General features: G+C 42.9%; 1 protein-coding gene across 1 annotated transcript in view; it reads left to right on the top strand.

The window, feature by feature from the left end:
- The first annotated feature begins 71 nt into the window (after positions 1–71).
- SPATA1 (spermatogenesis associated 1) overlaps positions 72–20,888 on the top strand; it is a 37,928-nt gene continuing 17,111 nt past the window's right edge. Inside the window, exons 1-6 of the mRNA XM_048862458.2 lie at positions 72–3,693; positions 9,366–9,472; positions 14,219–14,336; positions 15,562–15,615; positions 15,709–16,042; positions 19,631–19,882. Of these exons, the coding sequence (XP_048718415.2) occupies positions 3,658–3,693; positions 9,366–9,472; positions 14,219–14,336; positions 15,562–15,615; positions 15,709–16,042; positions 19,631–19,882 (901 nt within the window). The 5' untranslated portion in view covers positions 72–3,657. The remainder of the gene's footprint in view (positions 3,694–9,365; positions 9,473–14,218; positions 14,337–15,561; positions 15,616–15,708; positions 16,043–19,630; positions 19,883–20,888) is intronic.

Below are 20,888 nucleotides of genomic sequence, written 5' to 3'. Positions count from 1 at the left end.
CTCAGCGGGAGGGCGGCGCGCCGGCCCGGCCTGAGGGGGCGCTGTGACCGCGCTCGGGGGCTCGCCGGAGCGGCCCCAGCCCGGGTGTGCTGTGGGGTCTGGGGCGGCGGAGCCTGTGGGAAATGACGCCAATGTCACTGTCCCGATACAGCCCCGCAGGTATCCCCGTAGCGGCGTATCTCCCTAGGGCCTGATAGCGTGGCCATACCCCCGTCCCTGGGCCGCCCCAGCGCCAGGAGTCCCGGGTCGGGGTTCAGCGCCTCGGCTTGGTTTGCTCCGGCCCCTGGGACGCGCGGCGAGAAGGCGCCGGGGCAGGTAATCGTGGCGCCTTAGTGACCCGGTGTTTCTGTGGTCAAGGGCGTGCTCGCCTGGCAGTGTTTGAAAAGGGAAACGTTACCCAGGAAACCCCTCCCTCGGCCGGGGCAAGGCCAGCCAAGCGGCGCAGGGTAAATCAAATAACCCAAACCGAAGAAGAAACATACAAGATAATGTAATTTGCGGCTCTGTTGCACCTGCTAGCCAGCGATCCCAAAGTGCTTTCTATATAAACTCATGAAGTGAACCTCCTGCCCTGCTCACCTTTGGAGTAACAGCCCATTTTATAAATGGGGAAGGAGAAGCTGCAACTTGCCTAAGATGAGATCACACAAGCCTGTGGCAAAGTCGACCAAAAACCGCAATCTCCTTCCCTCATTATATTTGAACAATCAGAACATGGTTCTTAGGAGTGCCCCTCTGGCACTAGTGACTTTTGTTTCTTTCATGTACTGCTTAAACTGGCTTATCCTTTCATCAACACAAGTTGATTTACCTCACCCACCCTGCCTCTAGGATGGTGAACAGTTAGTTCTACAAGTATACATTAGTATACCGTTTTGTATTAGATTTTTCATGGATTTTGAGTATTTGATTTATAATTCACTATTTCTGAGAAAAATAAGGTGAATAGTAAAACAAAGTTTCAATCGCTGGCATATAATGCTCCCACTATATATTGTGGATTTGGGACTTTGCATTTTGTTAGTAGCTTCCAAGTAATTTCTGGAGAAATTCCCCTAAAATGGAGACAAAATGGAAATTTTTTTAGGTTGGATTTAGGGAGAAAATAATGCTGAATCCAGGCCTAGAGAGTTTTTATACTATAAAATAATGCTTGTGGTGAGTCAGAATAAAATTAGCTCCTCAGATAAATTGACCTAAACATATCAATCTAATTTCAACAGATGTTTCTAGGAAAAAATACTAATTTAGAGGACTCCCATTAACTAGTTGCATTTTGAGTTTGTTGCAATTAATTCAGACAACAAAAGATTAATAGAAATTGTAGCTTGAGGGGTTTTTTTGCTGAAAAACATAAATTCTCATCTAAAACCTTTTGACAACTGGTTTTAAATCCCTTATTCTAGAAAAAGATGGTAACTGAACGACTGTGATATAGTATTTGATAATAGATATGTTGTACAATTATTGGCCATTTTATAATCCCATTGATTTCAGTAGAAGTTAGGAACCTAAATACCTCCGAGGTTCTTGGCCAAAGATCTTAGAATCTGGATTTACTTTGACAAAACAGGAAAAAGCAATGGGATAGAGACCGAGAGGGAGGAAAGAAGGAAGGAAGGAATATGTAGAATAAGGCACTGGGGTGGGTGGTACAGTAAGCATAGGCTTTTTGTTTGTTTTTATAGTGATAGAAAATTACATCCGTGTAAAACACAAGATTGGAGAATTTGTGGTTTGTAGGCCAAGGGCCTAAAGAGACAATTAAATCTGTTGTTTTAAAGGAACCATTAGATATGGTAATCTCAGTCATCAACGAAAAATGTAAACAGTGTTTGCAGTCTAAATGGAATAGGAGGAAGAAGAATACTTTGCACTCCTCAGGTCTTTTTACTGAGGATCTTAAAGCACTTTATGAACAATCATTAATCAAGACTCAACAGCCATGGGAGGTCAATGAGAATTATTATTTTCATTTTAGTGATAGGGATACTGAGGCACAGAGTTGTTAAATGACTTTCCTAATGTCTCAAAAGAGGGGTCTGATCAAAGTGACCTTGTGTTCCTTATTCAGGTAAAACTACTGAAGTCAGGATCAGAACTCAGTGAAGGGCAGAACTGGGAATTAAAGCCAGACACTCAATTCTGTCCTTTTAATGATAATCTATCTGTCTCTATTTGTTAATCATAAATAGGGCATCTTAATTTAGGTTTTAACCAAAAAACACAAATAAAACACCCCCGATGCAAAACAAATTAAATTGGTGCTTATCCAGTAAATACCAGAAAAGGTTACTTGTGTCTGAGAGCTTGTCTACATGGAGCAGTAATGCAGACTATGGGAGGTGTGATTTGTAATGCACACTAACATTGCAACGTTAATTGGTCTCAGTAGACCTTGCTGATGCTCACTAGGGAACATTACAAAGAGATTACTCATTACAGCATATATGACTGTAATGAGTAATATATATATAACATATACAAAGAGAAAGCCATGAAAAACCCTGGTTTTTGGACATCTACATAAAATTCAAAAATTGATGCAAATAATCCTCCAAAAATTAAATTAATAAACTCAAAAAACCAGAAGCACTAATCATCAGCCTGTCTATACTAGCACGTTTGGTACTTGTCAGCAACCTGACAGGTAGTGTATATTTATGGCAGCAAAGGATCTAAAGCAAGTGTTGTGTAAAAGCCAAGGAAGTGTATGTGCCTTTTTGATGTTGAACCTTGCACCCAGGCCAAGAAACAACCTTTATTCTGGTTTGACCAGGCATTTGCTTTTACCAGTCTAGATAAGATGTGTCCTATTACCAGTCAGATTTGTCAGCTTCCAACACTGATCCAGGAAGCCTTTCTTGCATTGAAACAATGCATTGATGGTTCAATACCCCGCTAAAATGAGGGTTAAATAGCATGAAAAATCTGGGTATTGGAATCCGTGGAGAAATTATCACAGTTTGAAATGTGCATATCCGTAGATAGGATTAATGATACAGGGACTTGCCTATTCCCACATCCTCTCTTGCTTCATGGATGAAGCCAAGTGTCCTTGGACTACTTTTCCATTTTGATTCTTGCATGCTGAAATGTCATAGGTGTGAATGACTGCATGGCTTCAGACTCTGCCATTCTTGCCCACCTACCAAAAATAAATCCAGACACTGGAAGAAATACATCTTGTGTTTGTTAGATGCACTGTAGAAATATAGAAAACTATATACAGTAATTAAATACTTTTTGATAAAAGAAGAATGGAAAATGTTACTCAGAATACTAATGCAAACCTCAGTTGCACAACTGCAATTATGCAATTCACTGGGTTACTTAGGTGATATTTAGTTGTATAGAAGGTGTGTTCACATCAAAGGGAGTGTTAAGCCTACTAGCCAGTACTTAACTCTTTGCAGTTTGTCTTTAGGTTTTGCTGGAATCAAAGCCTTCAGCCTGAATCCAGGACCTACTTACAAGCTCTCTGCTGCTTTTTTCTAAAACTTTTGTACGAAGTGGAAACAGATTCAAACTGAATGGAATACCATTTTTGACTTACAGGATTTATCATAACCCTTACTGTTACCTAGTGCTAAGATACAAACGAAATTTAAAAATCCATCTGGAATTCAGTGACATCCAATACAGGCACCAGTGAATATGTCATTCAGTCAAACTAGACCTCCAACATCAGAGGTGAGAATTTTTGCTCTGAATATTTTAGAAAATCTGTATAACTGTTCTAAACTGTGAAAGTTTCTGCCATGCAACATTTTCTGGCAGATATGTGAAGAAAATATCCACTTATTTTAAAGATGTGTACGTGAAAAACCATTCAAAGTTTAGTTTATATTTAATAACCAAAAGTTTGTAGGAATATTCACTAAAGCTTATTTGTGATGGTTGTTTATATAGGCCACATATACACTAGGAAACTTTTCCAAAAATTTCCCACTATTTCTAACACTGGTTCAGCTGCATCAAAGATAGCAATATTGGCAGCTCAGCTATCAACAGGGCTCCCATGGCCATCACAGTTTTAAGCATAATGTCACCTAACCCTCCTCAGCTCAGGTCTAGTCGTGGTTTCAACAGCCACTGGCCTGTGCACTTGAGTACTTGGACTATTGCTATAATTCTTAGAAGTCTGGAAATGTTTTGAATTTTTTTCCTAGTGTTGTGAAGACCTCTGTCTGTGTTTGTCATTAATAAGACGAATGTATATTAATGGTGAGCCCTGCACTCTTTTCTGTTGCATGGCTCAGAGTGAAGGCAAGGAGTAAAACTAGAGCATAAAGGGCCTGATTTTCCATTGCCTTACACTTTGTGTAGCCATTTACATCCATGCAAAGTAGCTGTTAAATGCCAGCATTCTGATCTGGAAAAGTGTATATGAATACACAAGATGCAAGGCAGTAGAGACAGTGATTAATTTGTGCCAGGGCTGAGCCTGGCACCTCTAAGCTTTGCATTTCATAGCCCTGGCACTTCTGGGCTTGCTGCATCAGTTATGAATGTAAATAAATTGCTTGAACTCCAGCACCTAATTGCTTGAGCCCTAGCACCTCTTTCATTACAAATTAAGCCCTGAGCCCTTTCCCTCAACACAGGCACATGGAGGCTTCTCCACAAACTGTTTTACACTGAGGCCCTGATCTAAGCCCATTCAAGTTCATAGAAGCCTTTGCATTGACTTCAATGGACTTTGCATCAGGCTCTTAGAGCTCTACAGATTTTGGGAGGTCACATATCTCTCTGAGGACTTCAAGTATTTTTAGTCAGTTCCAATCATTGCTGGTGGAGTAACATCCAACAGCAGCACAGCTCCTCTCCCCTGACTTCTACAGAATAAAATATAAAATAGTTTCAACGTTATTTCTGTGAAAAATTTCCACACTGAACACGCTGTCAATTGAAATGTGTGCGGTCCAAATCCACCCTCATGATTATTTATGTGGCCCACGTGAAATATTCAGATTGTGCTGAATCCAGGTTTTCTTTCTTTTTTTTTAAAGTACTTCTTTAGAACTTATAATTGCAGAGAGAGCCTGCCAAATGTGAACCAAGTGTAAATTGATATAATGTCTGCAAACAATGACTCAAAGGTGTAAACTCCTCTGCTGGTCTTGAGTCTGCATTAGTATTTTTATTAATATAGAAAACATTTATAATTTTATAAAATGATAATTGGAGTGAGGTTTGTAAGGAGCGGAAAGGAGATATTGGACCCAAGTTTATAGTTCTACTGAAACATTCTAATTTGCAAAAGTGAACCTCTACAATCATTCATAATTATTCCATGGCTGACATTTGTCAGCACTTTAGCTATTTTTCTTATTCGTGAGCTATATCCTATCACTGGGAAATTTCTGAGTTAATACTGCAGGATATGGTCCATTATTATTATATTATTTCAGGTTTCAGAGTAACAGCCGTGTTAGTCTGTATTCGCAAAAAGAAAAGGAGTACTTGTGGCACCTTAGAGACTAACCAATTTATTTGAGCATAAGCTTTCGTGAGCTACAGCTCACTTCATTGGATGCATACTGTGGAAAATACAGAAGATGTTTTTATACACATAAACCGTGAAAAAGATGGGTGTTTATCACTACAAAAGGCTTTCTCCCCCACCCCACTCTCCTGCTGGTAATAGCTTATCTAAAGTGATCACTCTCCTTATAATGTATATGATAATCAAGGTGGGCCATTTCCAGCACAAATCTAGGTTTTCTCTTCCCCCCACCCCCCAAACAAACCCACTCTCCTGTTGGTAATAGCTTATCTAAAGTGATCACTCTCCTTACAATGTGTATGATAATCAGGGTGGGCCATTTCCAGCACAAATCTAGGTTTTCTCTTCCCCCCACCCCCCAAACAAACCCACTCTCCTGTTGGTAATAGCTTATCTAAAGTGATCACTCTCCTTACAATGTGTATGATAATCAAGGTGGGCCATTTCCAGCACAAATCCAGGGTTTAACAAGAACTCTGAGGAACAGTGGGGGGGGGGGAGGAATAAGCAAGGGGAAATAGGTTACTTTTTATAATGACTCAACCATTCTCAGGCATTGGCACCCTGACAGCAGGATTGTCTGGCTATGTAGACTCCCTCCTCAGGCCCTACACTTCCAGTACTCTCAGCTACCTTTGACAGGTTTCAGAGGAACAGCCGTGTTAGTCTGTATTCGCAAAAAGAAAAGGAGGACTTGTGGCACCTTAGAGACTAACCAATTTATTTGATCAATTTATCTGTAGCTCACGAAAGCTCATGCTCAAATAAATTGGTTAGTCTCTAAGGTGCCACAAGTACTCCTTTTCTTTTAGCTACCTTTGAGACACCACTGACTTCCTCAGGATACTACAATCCATCAGTGATCTTCCTGATGACACCATCCTGGCCATTATGGATGTAGAAGCCCTCTACACCAACATTCCACGCAAAGATGGACTACAAGCAGTCAAGAACACTATCCCCAATAATGTCACGGCTAACCTGCTGGCTGAACTTTGTGACTTTGTCCTTACCCATAACTATTTTACATTTGGGGACAATGTATACCTTCAAATCAGGGCACTGCTATGGGTACCTGCATGGCCCCACAGTATGCCAACATTTTTATGGCTGACTTAGAACAACGCTTCCTCAGCTCTCGTCCCCTAACGCCCCTATTCTACTTGCGCTATATTGATGACATCTTCATCATCTGGACCCATGGAAAAGAAGCCCTTGAGGAATTCCACCATGATTTCAACAATTTCCATCCCACCATCAACCTCAGCCTGGTCCAGTCCACACAAGAGACCCACTTCCTGGACACTACAGTGCTAATAAACGATGGCCACATAAACACCACCCTATACCGGAAACCTACTGACCGCTGTTCCTACCTACATGCCTCCAGCTTTCACCCTGACCGCACCACACGATCCATTGTCTACAGCCAAGCTTTGCGATACAACCGCATTTGCTCCAACCCCTCAGACAGAGACCAACACCTACAAGATCTCTATCAAGCATTCTTACAACTACAATACCTACCTGCGGAAGTGAAGAAACAGATAGAGCCAGAAGAATTCCCAGAAGTCACCTACTACAGGACAGGCCTAACAAAGAAAATAACAGAACGCCACTAGCCATCACCTTCAGCCCCCAACTAAAACCTCTCCGACGCATTATCAAGGATCTACAACCTATCCTGAAGGACGACCCATCACACTCACAAATCTTGGGAGACAGGCCAGTCCTTGCTTACAGACAGCCCCCCAACCTGAAGCAAATACTCACCAGCAACTGCATACCACACAACAGAACCACTAACCCAGGAACCTATCCTTGCAACAAAGCTCGTTGCCAACTGTGCCCACATATCTATTCAGGGGACACCATCACAGGGCCTAATAACATCAGCCACACTATCAAAGACTCGTTCACCTGCACATCTACCAATGTGATATATGCCATCATGTGCAAGCAGTGCCCCTCTGCCATGTACATTGGTCAGACTGGACAGTCTCTACATAAAAGAATAAATGGACACAAATCAGATGTCAAGAATTATAACATTCATAAACCAGTCGGAGAACACTTCAATCTCTCTGGTCACTTGATTTCTGATCTCAAAGTTACTATCCTTCAACAAAAAAAATTCGAAAACAGACTCCAACGAGAGACTGCTGAATTGGAATTAATTTGCAAATTGGATACAATTAATTTAGGCTTGAATAGAGACTGGGAATGGTTGAGTCATTATAAAAAGTAACCTATTTCCCCTTGCTTATTCCTTTCCTTCCCCCACCCACTGTTCCTCAGACGTTCTTGTTAAACCCTGGATTTGTGCTGGAAATGGCCCACCTTTATTATCATACACCACGGTATGCATCCGATGAAGTGAGCTGTAGCTCACGAAAGCTCATGCTCAAATAAATTGGTTAGTCGCTAAGGTGCCACAAGTACTCCTTTTCTTTTTGCGAATACAGACTAACACGGCTGTTACTCTGAAACCTGTCATTGTAAGGAGAGTGATCACTTTAGATAAGCTATTACCAACAGAAGAGTGGGTTTGTTTTGGGGGGGGGTGAGAAAACCTGGATTTGTGCTGGAAATGACCCACCTTGATTATCATATACATTGTAAGGAGAGGTTTCAGAGTAACAGCCGTGTTAGTCTGTATTTGCAAAAAGAAAAGGAGTACTTATGGCACCTTAGAGACTAACCAATGCATCCGATGAAGTGAGCTGTAGCTCACGAAAGCTCATGCTCAAATAAATTGGTTAGTCTCTAAGGTGCCACAAGTACTCCTTTTCTTATTGTAAGGAGAGTGATCACTTTAGATAAGCAATTACCAGCAGGAGAGTAGGGTGTGGGGCGGGGGGGGGAGAGAAAACCTTTTGTAGTGATAAACACCCATTTTTTTCATGGTTTGTGTGTAAAAACATCTTCTGTATTTTCCACAGCATGCATCCAATGAAGTGAGCTGTGGCTCACGAAAGCTCATGCTCAAATAAATTGGTTAGTCTCTAAGGTGCCACAAGTACTCCTTTTCTTTTTATTATATTATTGTAAATCTCCTTTCTGCTAGCAGTCCAAAGCCTGTATAACTGACTACCTGATAATGATTTTTAACCATGTTTATACAGTACTTCGAAAATCTACCTGACTCTGCAAGTCTAAATGTTATTATTCAAATAACTGGTTCACTGATACCAAGTAAAAGCCTTGTGTGCATTAAAAACATGTATGTTCTAAGGAGCCTGCCCTGCCCGCAGTGCGCACCAGGCTGGACCCGCCCCAAAACCCCTCCTGCAGCCAACCCCCCTGCTGCACCCCACACCTCATGCACCCCGACACCCTGCCCTGAGCCCCCTGCCACACCCCACACTGCTGCCCTGAGCCCCCTGACACACCCCACAGCCCTCCTGCACCCCAACCCCCTGCCCTGAGCCCCCTGCCACACCCCACACCGCTGCCCTGAGCCCCCTGCCGCACCCCGCATACCTCCTGCACCCAAACCCCCTGCCCTGAACCTCCTGCCACACCCTGCACCCTGACCCCCTGCACCCCAATCCCCTGCCCTGAGCCCCCTGCCACATCCTGCACCACTCCTGCACCCCCTGGGGGCAGGGAGCAGCGGAGTTGGGATGGGGATTTCAGGGAAGGGGTTGGAATGGGGGCAGGGAAGGGGTGGGAAGAGGCGATGCAGGGGCGGGGCCTCATGGAAGGGGAGGAGTGGGGGCAGGGCCAGGGCAGTGGTGGCGGGTGGTCAGTGGTGCGGTCCTCAGGCCAATTGTGGTCATTTGAATTTGAGACTTCTGATTTAAATGCTTACTGTATATCTATAACTGAGATAATCTTCTCTCACTGCATTTAGTTGGTAGAGCTTCATGTTTTTTATGTCCCAGAAGAAGTGTGGAACTTCACATTAAATACAGTTTCTGCAGCTCTTACTAGCAAATTCATTTCAGCTGGATTTATAAGGTGAGTAATTCCTAAATAATGACGAAAAACGCTGCTTTAGACCCCAATCCTTCATACACGTATGCCTGTGAGTAATTCCTTTATACAGTGCTTCAGCTAATCCATGCAGCTGAATAGCTCTGTAAGGAACCATTGCAGCACCGCATTAGCTAGAACAGTCCTTGATGTTCCTGTTCTGTGGTCGCTTCCAGGAGATACAAAGGTGGCACACAGCCAACTTTGCTTTTCTTGGGCTACACGAAACTTAGCTGCACCACAGCCAAGAATCTGGACCACTAAAATGCATTTCCAAAAGGGGAATTAGTGAAAGAGAGAGAGAGAGAGAGAGTGCCTCCCTTTTAAAAAGACATGGTGTTGGACAGGTGGTTAGACAGCAACATGAATTCCACAATTGGAATGTTTTTTATTCATACAACTGGAATGTTTGCCTGTCCATATTTATTGTCCTTTGTGTAACTTAGACTCCAATCCTGCATTGAGCTCTGCTTGGAACCTATTAAAATTGATGTGGCTCTATGTGTGCATAGGGTCTACCTGGGCAGAGCTCATTGCAGAATCTGGGCCTAAATTTCTAAAATATTTTTACCAGACCTTGCAACAGAAAGCAAAAGATTAACCTTTAACATTTTTTATTTTCTGAATGTTTTCTCCTTTGTAACATACAAGTTATTAAGGATGAAACCCTAACCCCTTTGCAGTCCTGAGAGTTTTGCCATTGATTTCACCACTAAAAGTCTAATGAGTTTAAGAAAAGGAAGTGAATGCTATAGTTAATTTAACTTGAAAGAAGACACTGTCTGACATGCTTTAAAACAGGGGTCTGAAACTCAAATGACCATGAGGGCCACATGAGGACTAGTAAATTGGCCCCAGGGCTGCCCTGCTGCCATGGCCCCGCCCCCACTCCACCCCTTTTGTGAGGCCCCGCCTCTTCCCATCCCTTCCCTGCCCCTATTCCAACCCCTTCCCTGAAATCCCCACCCCAACTCTGCCCTCTTCCTGCCCCCAGGGGGTAAAGGATGGGTGCAGGGTGTGGCAGGGGGCTCAAGGCAGAGGGTTGGGGTGCAGGGTGTGGCAGGGGGCTCAGGGCAGGGGGTTGGGGTGCAACAGGGGGCTCAGGGCAGGGGGTTGGGGTGCTGGAGGTGTGCAGGGTGTGGCAGGGGGCTCAGGGCAGGGGTTCGGGGTGCTGCAGGTGGCTTAAGGCAGGGGGTCGGGGTGCAGGAGGGGTGTGGGGTGCAGCAGGGAGCTCAGGGCAGGGGGTTCGGCTGCAGGAGGGGTTCGGGGGGTAGGTCTGGCCCGGCGCACACCGGGGGCAGGGCAGGGGAGGGCAGACTCCTTGCCTGCCTGCCCTGCCCCTGCACTGCTCCAGAAGCGGCCAGGACCTGAGGGGGAGGGGCCACAGGGGTCTGTGTGTTGCCCTGGCCGCTCCTCCAGGTACCTCCCCCGAAGCTCCCATTGGTCGCGGTTCCCCATTCCCGGCCAATGGGAGCTGCGGGGGGGAGGGCGGTGCTTGGAGGAGCTGCCAGTGCAACACACAGAACCCTGTGCCCCCCCCCGCCCGCCTCCCTCGGGTCCTGGCCCCTTCCCGGAGCGGCACGGGGGCAAGGCAGGCAGGCAGGCAAGGAGCCTGCCCTGTCCCCGGTGCGCACTGGACCGGAGCCACTCTAAGTAAATGCTGGGGGGTGCTGCGGAGAGCTGGCGGGCCACAGAAAATAACCCTGCTGGCCGTGTGTTTTAGACCCCTGCTTTAAAAGAATGTTACCCCTGACTTGCTACTGAAGGCAGGTCATGTTGGTGTGAATGACCAGCTGAAGCCCAATCCACTCACACTTAAAGCAGGATTGAGCCCTAATCTGTGATCACAGGTAAGGAAGGGTACTATAGTCTTTACTCACAAGAACAGTCATTAGGAACCCTGAGGGTGCAAAGAAGTTACAGAAGATCAAAATGATCTAAAGGTAATAGGTACCATCAAGCAGTCTAATAAATTGAAATGTTCACTTGCATTATAAGCTCTCTGCATACCAAAAGGATAGCTAGTTGTCCTTGTCACATGAGCCCCAAAAGAACTTCTTACAAAGCATGGAGGGATGCCAAAGTAAATATTCTCTCACATTCTTTGTGGAGCTTTGAGAAGAAAACTAATCACTGATGGAGATCTTGCAATGTAGAAATCAAGTTTAAAATAGCAAAGCAACCCAGAGTGTGGGTATTGCACACAAATTGGGGTATTAAATTATGTACATGTTTAGCTTATGGTAAACGTATCAAATGTTTATTATGGTAATGTTTTGATGTTGCAGTGAACATTGTATCTGTGTTTGCATTATATGCTCCAGCTTTATTTTCAAGAGTTGCTATGTGGGCTGCAAAAATTTGCTGTTAGCTAAATCTTGACACTCAAAGGTTTAGAGAAAGAATGAATATTTTCTTTTTAAGGTAAAACATTAGATTTTTTTTCTACATGATCGGAAAGAAAAAAATAGTAAATTTGTCTGTTTTCAGATAAACTCCTGTGCTCTAATTAAATAACAACATTGTTTTTCAAATTGAAATTTTCTAGCCTACCTGTCTAGCCTTAAAATATACAAGGACATAAGACAAAAAGTCAGCTCTGGCTCATGAGATGATTTCTGAAATATTTCATAAAGTCATTATGTCACAATACCATCCCAAAAGGTCCCGTGCTGTGGGAAACCATCCCTGAAGGATGGACAGCAAGTGAAGGCAAAGTATATGAGGAGGCAGTCAACCAAAGAGAGGCTAAATTCCCAAGTAGAACCTTGCATTCTCATTTGGTTGGCTCTGTCCCATTTCTATTCTACTCTACCTTGGTATCAGTGGGCTTTTCTACACTTAAAACGTTACAGCAGCACAGCTGTCCCTCTGCAACTTCACTGCTGTGGCACTTCTGTGTAGTCCCTACCTATTGCTGATGTGAGGGATTCCCCTGTCAGTCTAGGTAATCCACCTCCCCAGGAGGCAGTAACTAAGTCTACAGAAGAATTCTTCAGTCAATCTACAACTGTCCATACGGAAACTTAGGTCGGCTTAACAATGCTGTTTAGGGGTGTTGATCTTTCACACCTGTGACCCAGGTAGTTAAACAACCTAATGTTCTAGTGTAGACCAGGCCTAAGTACCTTCCAGTAGCGCATTAAGCACCATAGAATCATAGAAATGTAGGACTGGAAGAGACCTTGATAGGTCATCTAGTTTAGTTCCCTGCACTGAGACAGGGCTAAGTATTATCTAGACCAGGGGTCTCAAACACGCGGCCTGCGGGGTTATTTTCCGCAGCCCACCACTCCCCCAGCATTTACCTAGAGCAGCTCCCATTGGCCGGGAACAGGGAACCACGGCCAATGGGAGCTTCGGGGGAGGTACCTGGAGGAGCGGCCAGGGCAACACACAGACCCCTGTGCCCCCGCCACCCAGGTCCCTGCCTCTTCCCGGAGTGGCGCGGGGGCACGGCAGGCAGGCAAGGAGCCCTGCCCCCAGTGCGCACCGGGCCAGACCCGACCCCTGAACCCCTCCTGCAGCCAGACCCCCTGTCCTGAGCCCCCTGCTGAACCCCGTACCCTTCCTGCACCCTAACCCCCTGCCCTGAGCCCCCTGCCACACCCTGCACCCCCTGGGGGCAGGGAGGGGGTGGAGTTGGGGTGGGATTTCAGGGAAGGAGTTGGAATGGGGGCACAGAAGGGGTGGGAAGAGGCAGGGCAGGGGAGGGGCCTCACGGAAGGGGTGGAGTGGAGGCGGGACCAGGGCAGGAGGTGGTCAATGGTGCGGCCCTCGGGCCCATGTACTAGTCCTCATGTGGCCCTCATGGTCATTGAGTTTGAGACACCTGATCTAGACCATGTCTGGCAGGTGTTTGTCTAACCAGTTCTTAAAAACCTCCAGTGATGGAGATTCACAACTTCCCTAGGTAATTTGTTCCTTACAGTTCAGAAGGTTTCCTAATGTCTAACTTAAATCTCCTTTGCTGCAGTTTAAGCCCATTACTTCTTGTCCTGTCCTCAGTGAAGAACATTTTATCACCTTCCACATACTTGAAGACTGTTACCATGTCCCCTCTGAGTTTTCTCTTCTCCAGATTAAACAAACCCAATTTTTTCAATCTTTCCCTGTAGGCCATGTTTTCTAGACCATTAATCATTTTTGTTGCTCTCCTCTGGTCTTTCTCCAGTTTGTCCACTAACATGATTAACATCTGTCACATATTTTTGTTCTCTCATCCTTCTCTGGGGAAGAAGTGTGTGCTGTGGAGTTTTTTGTTTAATAACACACATGCACATACATTCCTGTATGTTTCTATAGAGAAGGCAAGATGCACTTTGCATTTAGAGAACATCTGTGATACTCCTTTGTTCCTAGGGGAATTGATTCCGCAGTTTTGGGCCAGCCACCAAGAAAGTTCTGTCTTTTGCACAGATACCCTCATTGTAGTTCCCAGTAATTTTGTCTTCTAGTGTCAGACAAGCAAAAGTGTTTCCCACACTTTTTTCAAATTGCAGGTCCTGCCCCTTTGCTTTTTGTATGGATAAGTGAGATGTGAACACTTCTCAGGTAGTTTTGTGATCACATTTGATTCGCAGTATTATCATATTGTGATGCACCATCATGACTTTGAAACACTAAGCCTGTCTGATCTGGAAATACAACATTTCAGGCACATTCTCACATTGCAAACTAAATAGCCATCATCATTTCTTACAAATGTAATAATGAATAATGGTTTTCTAGGGTGCCTCGTCATGTCACACTGAGGGTACTGCGGGAGCAGCTTGGAGACTTCCTGGGTGAAGATGCTGTTGCAGATAAGTTTATATTTCTGAAACATATAGGGAAAAAGCTAGCAGTGGTAAGTTATTTCTGCATTTTCCCTAGATTTTTTCTTTTGCGTTTTTTTTTTTTTGAAACTGGATATTTGGCAACATTTTATACCTTTTCCCCCATTAAACTTTTCTGAAGCAAAACAGGGAAGATTTTCCCCTGCTCTACTGAGATTGTCACATATTTAATAAAGTATTTTTTATTTAATAGTTAGAAAATTAAAATATCCTAGCATAGATAACTGGACATTTTTAGCACCAAGCTGTAAATATTGATTTAATCTTGTGAATTTTAAAGTAGTCCTATGCAGTTGGTATTATCTTCCTGTTTGTTTGGGGTCATGGTAACCTCTTGTATTTATATCTCTGTGATCAAATATTTGCTGAGTTTTTCAGTTCTGCTGTTTCACAACAGTAACAATTTAAGCTATTCCAAGAGCTGCACCTTTCTTACAAAGTAAGGGGCATTTGAATTAGGAAAACACGTTAATTTTTTTTTTAATAATTTGTAAGTGAAATCGATGTTATTGCCTTTGAGTAACTGAGAGCAGAATTTTGTCCTATATTTAGTTTAATTGAATTTATTTAATTGGTTAAAGACAGGGTTAAATAGAAGTTCAGATTTCTTATTCTCCACAAGACACACTGATTTCGAATGTGCTCTTAAATATGCATTGATCACCTGAGATTTTGTTTATTAAGAGGACTAAGTGAAAATCTGAAAAGGATGTAGCCAAAGATATCAAGACAACTAATAAAAAATTCCTTAAGCACAATAGAAGTCTTCAGGAGAGTCAGTGGATTCTTTTTCTATATTAAAATATTTGTTTTAACAATTGAATTGAGAGAACCATATTACTTAACACACACTTCCTATTCAGACTGGGCCTAATCCAACTCCTAATGAAGTCAACAGGGAGTCTTTCCACTGACTTCAGCTGGGAGTTGGCTAAGGGCCTTTGAGCCCTAAGTGAAAGCGTAATGGGTGAAGATATTTATAAAAATACACACACGCTCCTGTTGGGCTGATTATAGCACACATTTTGAAGTCTGACAAAAGTACTAATGAATAGATGCCATGTCAGAAAACAGAGAATTGTCATCTATGTTATTCCCACCCAAAGTGCTAGTGTAATAAATGTAATTTGTCATATGTAACTTACCAAGAAAATAACATATACAAATCGATTGGTATGCTGCATACCTTTTATAGAAGTTATTTTGTTGATTTTACTTGCTTTTTTATGTTCCAAGGTGAAGGCAAAACAAGAAACAGAACTGAAACTCAAGTTATTTGCTCCCCCACATGTACGTATCATACAGTTTTCAAGTTATCATTTCAAGTGTGCAGTTCATGTCGCTTATTTCTTCCTTGTCTAATTAACACATTGTATGTTTTAGGCACTTCATCCCGAATTATATTTGCTCCCTGGAGTGGACCACTTAGAAATTGCTTATTCATCATCATCAACTCCAGATACACAGCACTTTAATGTAGAATCCCATAGGTCTCCCCATGGACCAAGTACTTTAAGTCTTCCAAAGAAAAAGCCTGAAAAAAGTCCAACATTTCTAGAAGGTCCACAGAAACATACTCTCAGGCAGAATCAGGAAGATTCTAGCTCTTTAGAATGGAGTGAGACAGCAAAAGAAATGATTCCAGTTTTGCACATAAAACCTGAACAAAGCCTGAACAACAGGACTCAGGAAAAAAAGATTCCACATAGAAGGAAAGGTAAGATTTAACTAGTATGGGGAAGAGAGAATGAGATGCTTAGGTACAGACCTAAACAGGAACTAAAAAGAAAATGGCCAATTACACCATAAATCCAAACAAATACAAACCTGTTGAAATAACGTTGTAAGAAGACTGACTTAAATGATCAAATTCAGATCTGAAGATGAAGCCATTTCCTTCACCTCACTATACCATACTAACAGTCAAATAATTTACTTCTTTGTACTTCGCCTTTGGTGATTTTTGTTGTTGTTGTTCAGATTGACTTATAAAAGAAGGGAAATGGATTTCTGCTCTTTTTTGCCTGATTAGAATGCACAAAGTAGTCCTGAAAGGGTGATTTTTGTTTGGGGTTGTATTTCTTTCATTTTTTTTTTCAGATTAATTTTTACATTACAGTACAGATCTTTTCTTCTCTGGGAGAGACTGTGGATAGCTGGAGAATTGGTATGGTTATGACATCAGGGAGGTCATGCCATTAAAACTTGATTAATTGAGATTTAAAACTTTGTTGTTTGTTTTGGTGATAACACACACTTAAACCAAAATACTCTACAAAAGGAGGGAAGAAAAGATCTCTTTCAAATATTTAACACACGGCCCTTTGAGTTAAGGGCTGAGAAACCTCACAATATACATGAGGGACCTCCAACATGTTCTCCATCAAAGCTAGAGAAGATCAGACTTGATGTTTCTTTTGCTGTTTCAAGCCTTTGTATTTTATAAGGAAGCTGAAAATAAAGAAGCGTGATGCTATCTGAAGTGGCTCACAACCGTGAGTGCTGATCTCAGGTCAGACTGTCAGAAAAAAAGGGCAGACTCTTCAAACTGGTGGTGTATCTATAATTAGATTTCACCAAGCCAGTAACATATGTGCATGCCTGGATCACTATATTAGTCTTCCCATGGAGTCACAAACAGTCCCCCTACCTTGCCACCCAGACAAACTGGACTTTATGATATTGGTCACGATACCAAATATCACATCATGTGAGGGGTTACTCCCAGCTCCAAAGGGCCAGTCACTTACCCAGGTCAAGTTGGTACTCCAGATCTCACCAAAGACAATGCTGAAGCCAATTTCTCTAATAAGCTAATTAAGGCCATGTCAACACTTAAAAGCTCACAGTGGCACAGATGTACCGATACAGCTGCGCTGCTGTAAGATCACTGGTGTAGCCACATTATGCCAATGAGAGAGAGCTCTCCTGTCAACTTAATAAAACTAACTCAATGAGCGACGGTTGCTATTTCAGCGGACGAGCATCTCCTGCCAACATAGTGCTGTACACATGAGCACTTATGCGGGAAAAAACTTACGTCACTCGGGGGCGGTGGTTTTTTCACACCCCCGAGTGACAAAAGTTTTGCCGACATAAGCGCTATTGTAGACATGGCCTAAAGGTTTATTCGCCAATAAAAATAAATTAGAGTTATTGAGAGGTTAAAACAGGTTAAATACATTAATAGGTGAGTCCAAATTTGTAAGTCCAAAGTGATAGCAGAAATGTGGTAATCTGCAAGTGTTCTATAAATTTCTCGTGGTTACCCACAGTAATTCTGGGGATCTCAGTCCACTTGTTCAGTATTTCACCCTGTTAGAATTCAAAACACTTCAAAGATACAGGTAAGGTTGCCAGCTTTCTAATTGCACAAAACTGAACACCTTTGCCCCACCCCTGCCCTGCCCCCCCACTCGCTCCAACCCTCTGCCCTTCTTCTGTTGCTCGCTGTCCTCCACCCTCACTCACTTTCACTGGGCTAGGGCTGGGGTTTGGGAGCGGGAGGGGATGCCGTGTGCGGACTCCAGGAGGGGGCTCAGGGCTGGGGTTGGGCTGCAGGAGGAAGTGCAGAGAGTGAGCTCTGTGAGGTGGTTTGGGTGTGAGAGGGGGTTCTGACCTGGGGCAGGGGTTTGGGGTGCAGGGTCTGGGAGGGAATTAGGATGCGGGAGGGGATTCCAACTGGGGGCAGAGGGTTCAGGGTGCAGGGTCCAGCCCAGTGACGCTTACCTCAGGCGGCTCCCGGTCGATGGCGCAGCAGGGCTTAAGGCGGAGTCCCTGCCTGCCCTGGCTCTGTGCTGCTTCCGGAGGCGGCCGCCATGGCCGGCCAGTTCCCAGCCAATGGGAGCTGCAGAGGTGGCCCTCGGGATGGGGGTGGCGCACAGAGCTTTCCTGACCGCACCTGTGCCTAGGGGCTACAGTGACATGCCGGTCACTTCCAGGAGCTGCATGGAGCCAAAGCAGGCGAGGAGCCTACCTTAGCCCCACTGCACCGCCAACCCTACTTTTAACGGCCTGGTCAGCAGTGCTGTCCGGAGCCACCAGGGTCGCTTTTCAACCGGGCGTTCCTATCAAAAAACAGACGCTTGACAACCCTAGATACAGGATCGATCCCTGGATCCATTCTTTTAACATCTTTTCAGGAAAGGCAATCTGGCAGCCATATTCATTTACAGCATGGGCTCTTCCTTTGTTGATTAAATGCAAACAGAGTCTGTGAATATCCATTGTCAAACAAAATGACCCATGCTTTGAAGTTAGCAATCTTTTACATTTCCAATGCGCCAATCTTGTGTGATGGATAAATGTAATGTAAACACATTGTGACAGCCAGAAACAATCCTTCATTAGTTTTCATCAAGTAAATTCCCATCTTAATACTAACACACAGTTTTGATCTAGGGTTAATTAAGTGCAGGGATATACATAATTTAATGCGATTGCATTCAACAGGTTACAAATAAGTGAAGACAATAACATTAACACTTTTTTTTATATCCACACACAAGTTAACTGTCCTATTCCTCCTTTGATATTCACACACAAGTGAATTGGTCTGTGGCTTTAATTTGAGCTGGTCTGTCAGCATCACAAGCACAATCCCATTTTCTTCCCTGAGAAGGCTCAAATTAGGGAAACGACAATTGGTTGGAAGTAGGAGAAGGATATTTTCACTGGGATGTACAGGGGTTAAATTGGCAGCCTAAGAAATCCAGCAGGTGTGTAATTTGTGCCACCTATTTTCCATTCCCGGGTTCTTGAGAGCCTCTCTTGCATAGGCAGCATGATTAGTAAAACAGATGGCACAAGATCTGAAACTGATGCAGACTTGGCAAGGTGTACAACCGATAAGTCCTATGATGTTTTATAGACTTGTTTCCTGACCTGTTGTTTATCACCAAGATCTCTATGGTCTGAGAGTCTGTACTGTGACCATGAATTCCACTGAGAGCACTGAGTTTAGGAAGCAGGGACATTTCTTTTGAGGGGCCTGTATAACCCTGAAATTCTCTCTTTCTGTCATTGGTATCATTTGGGGAAAGCTCAAAATCTATTTGTTTCCTTTTAATTTTGTATATGTGGTTTGATTATACTTATTCCTTACTGCTTTGCTCTGAGACATACTTGGGATGTGTTGCTCTTTTGTGAATATCACTTTTAGTTTGTTTTCATTTACTAAGGCTTTCAAAGGTTTTCAGCTATTGGACTCTGAAGAAAATAAAATGTATGATTATTAACATATTAAAGGGCACATTTAAAATTGTGTATTTCTTTTCCCATGTGAAACTGGTCCATTGTAATGCAGACCAAACTGGATCCAATGGATCTCTCCACATACCAAGTAGTTTAAATCCCACGAAGTGGGAATCTGGAAAAAATCCTACATCTTTGGAAAGTGCTCAGAAAAATCATCTCAGCCAGGATCAGAAAGAATCTAATACACTTAGGTGGAGCCAGAAAGACAAAGGGACTCTTTCAGGTCATCATGTAAAACAGAGCATTGAACAAGCCAAGAACAATGAGACTCAGGAAAATCACATTCCCCCTGGAAAAAAAGGTATGATTAATTAAGTTGTCTACTCTTTAAGGGTGCTTTTTAGAAAGGGGGCATATAAAGCTAAACAAGAGTAAAAAAATCTCTAATTTCACTATGAAAACTGTTCAGACAATGTTATAAGAATGATGTGGAATCACAAAAACAAAGGAATCCAATTCTTTCCTTCACCTCACCCTGTTGTGCCAAAGGCACCGTAAAATGCTCTTTAACTGCATCCACTGTTTTGAGACCCTTGCAATATGTATGCCCAGTTACGTAAATTAATGGAATTTCTGCATAAACTCTAAATTTTATTGTGGAGAAATAGTAGTTAAAAAGTTTGAAGCCAGTTTCTGTTATAAAAAACACTTTGACTTCCGCTTTCCTAATTTCCTCAAAATCTACCTGAAATTTTGCAGCCATTAATTTATGTTGGGGTAGAATTTTTCTGGAAAGTTTGAAGCAAAATGGAAAAGGCCTTTGGGAAATAAGGTTAAAAAAATGAGGTGAGCTTGTTTCTTGAACATTTTCTTGAATTTGTTTAGCTCATCATAATTCCAAAATGGTTTGGTTTAGAAACTCTGAATTTGCTTTAATCTGTTAGCATTTGAGATGAAGAGATTGGGAGGCAAACTTCCATGTTTTTCAGAATTTCTAGGTTAATTTCAAGACTAGGTTTTTTTTGACTGAACCAAAGTGTTCCCTTAAGGAATTAATAGATGTTTACAGTATTAATTTAAGTTTAAGAAAGTTTTCTTTCTCATCTGGAATTTATCATTTAACCAGATGTACTAGAACCTTCAGATGGTAAATGTAAACGTTTATTACAATCCGTAACTAAAATCCTGATTCCATTGAAGTCAACAGCAAATCTTCTATTGTCTTAAGTGAGGCCAGGATTTCATCCATAATTTTTACACCATATGCCTCCAACTGTACTGGTTAATATATGGCATGAAATATGAGTTTATGTCAAGGTCCAATTGTCCCATTTATCCTTCACATATATGTATTTCTTGTTCCCCAT

This window comes from Caretta caretta, chromosome 8 (genome assembly GCF_965140235.1).
Source record: "Caretta caretta isolate rCarCar2 chromosome 8, rCarCar1.hap1, whole genome shotgun sequence".
In the NCBI taxonomy this organism is placed as follows: Eukaryota; Metazoa; Chordata; order Testudines; family Cheloniidae; genus Caretta; species Caretta caretta.
This window is presented reverse-complemented; position numbering and strand designations above follow the sequence as displayed.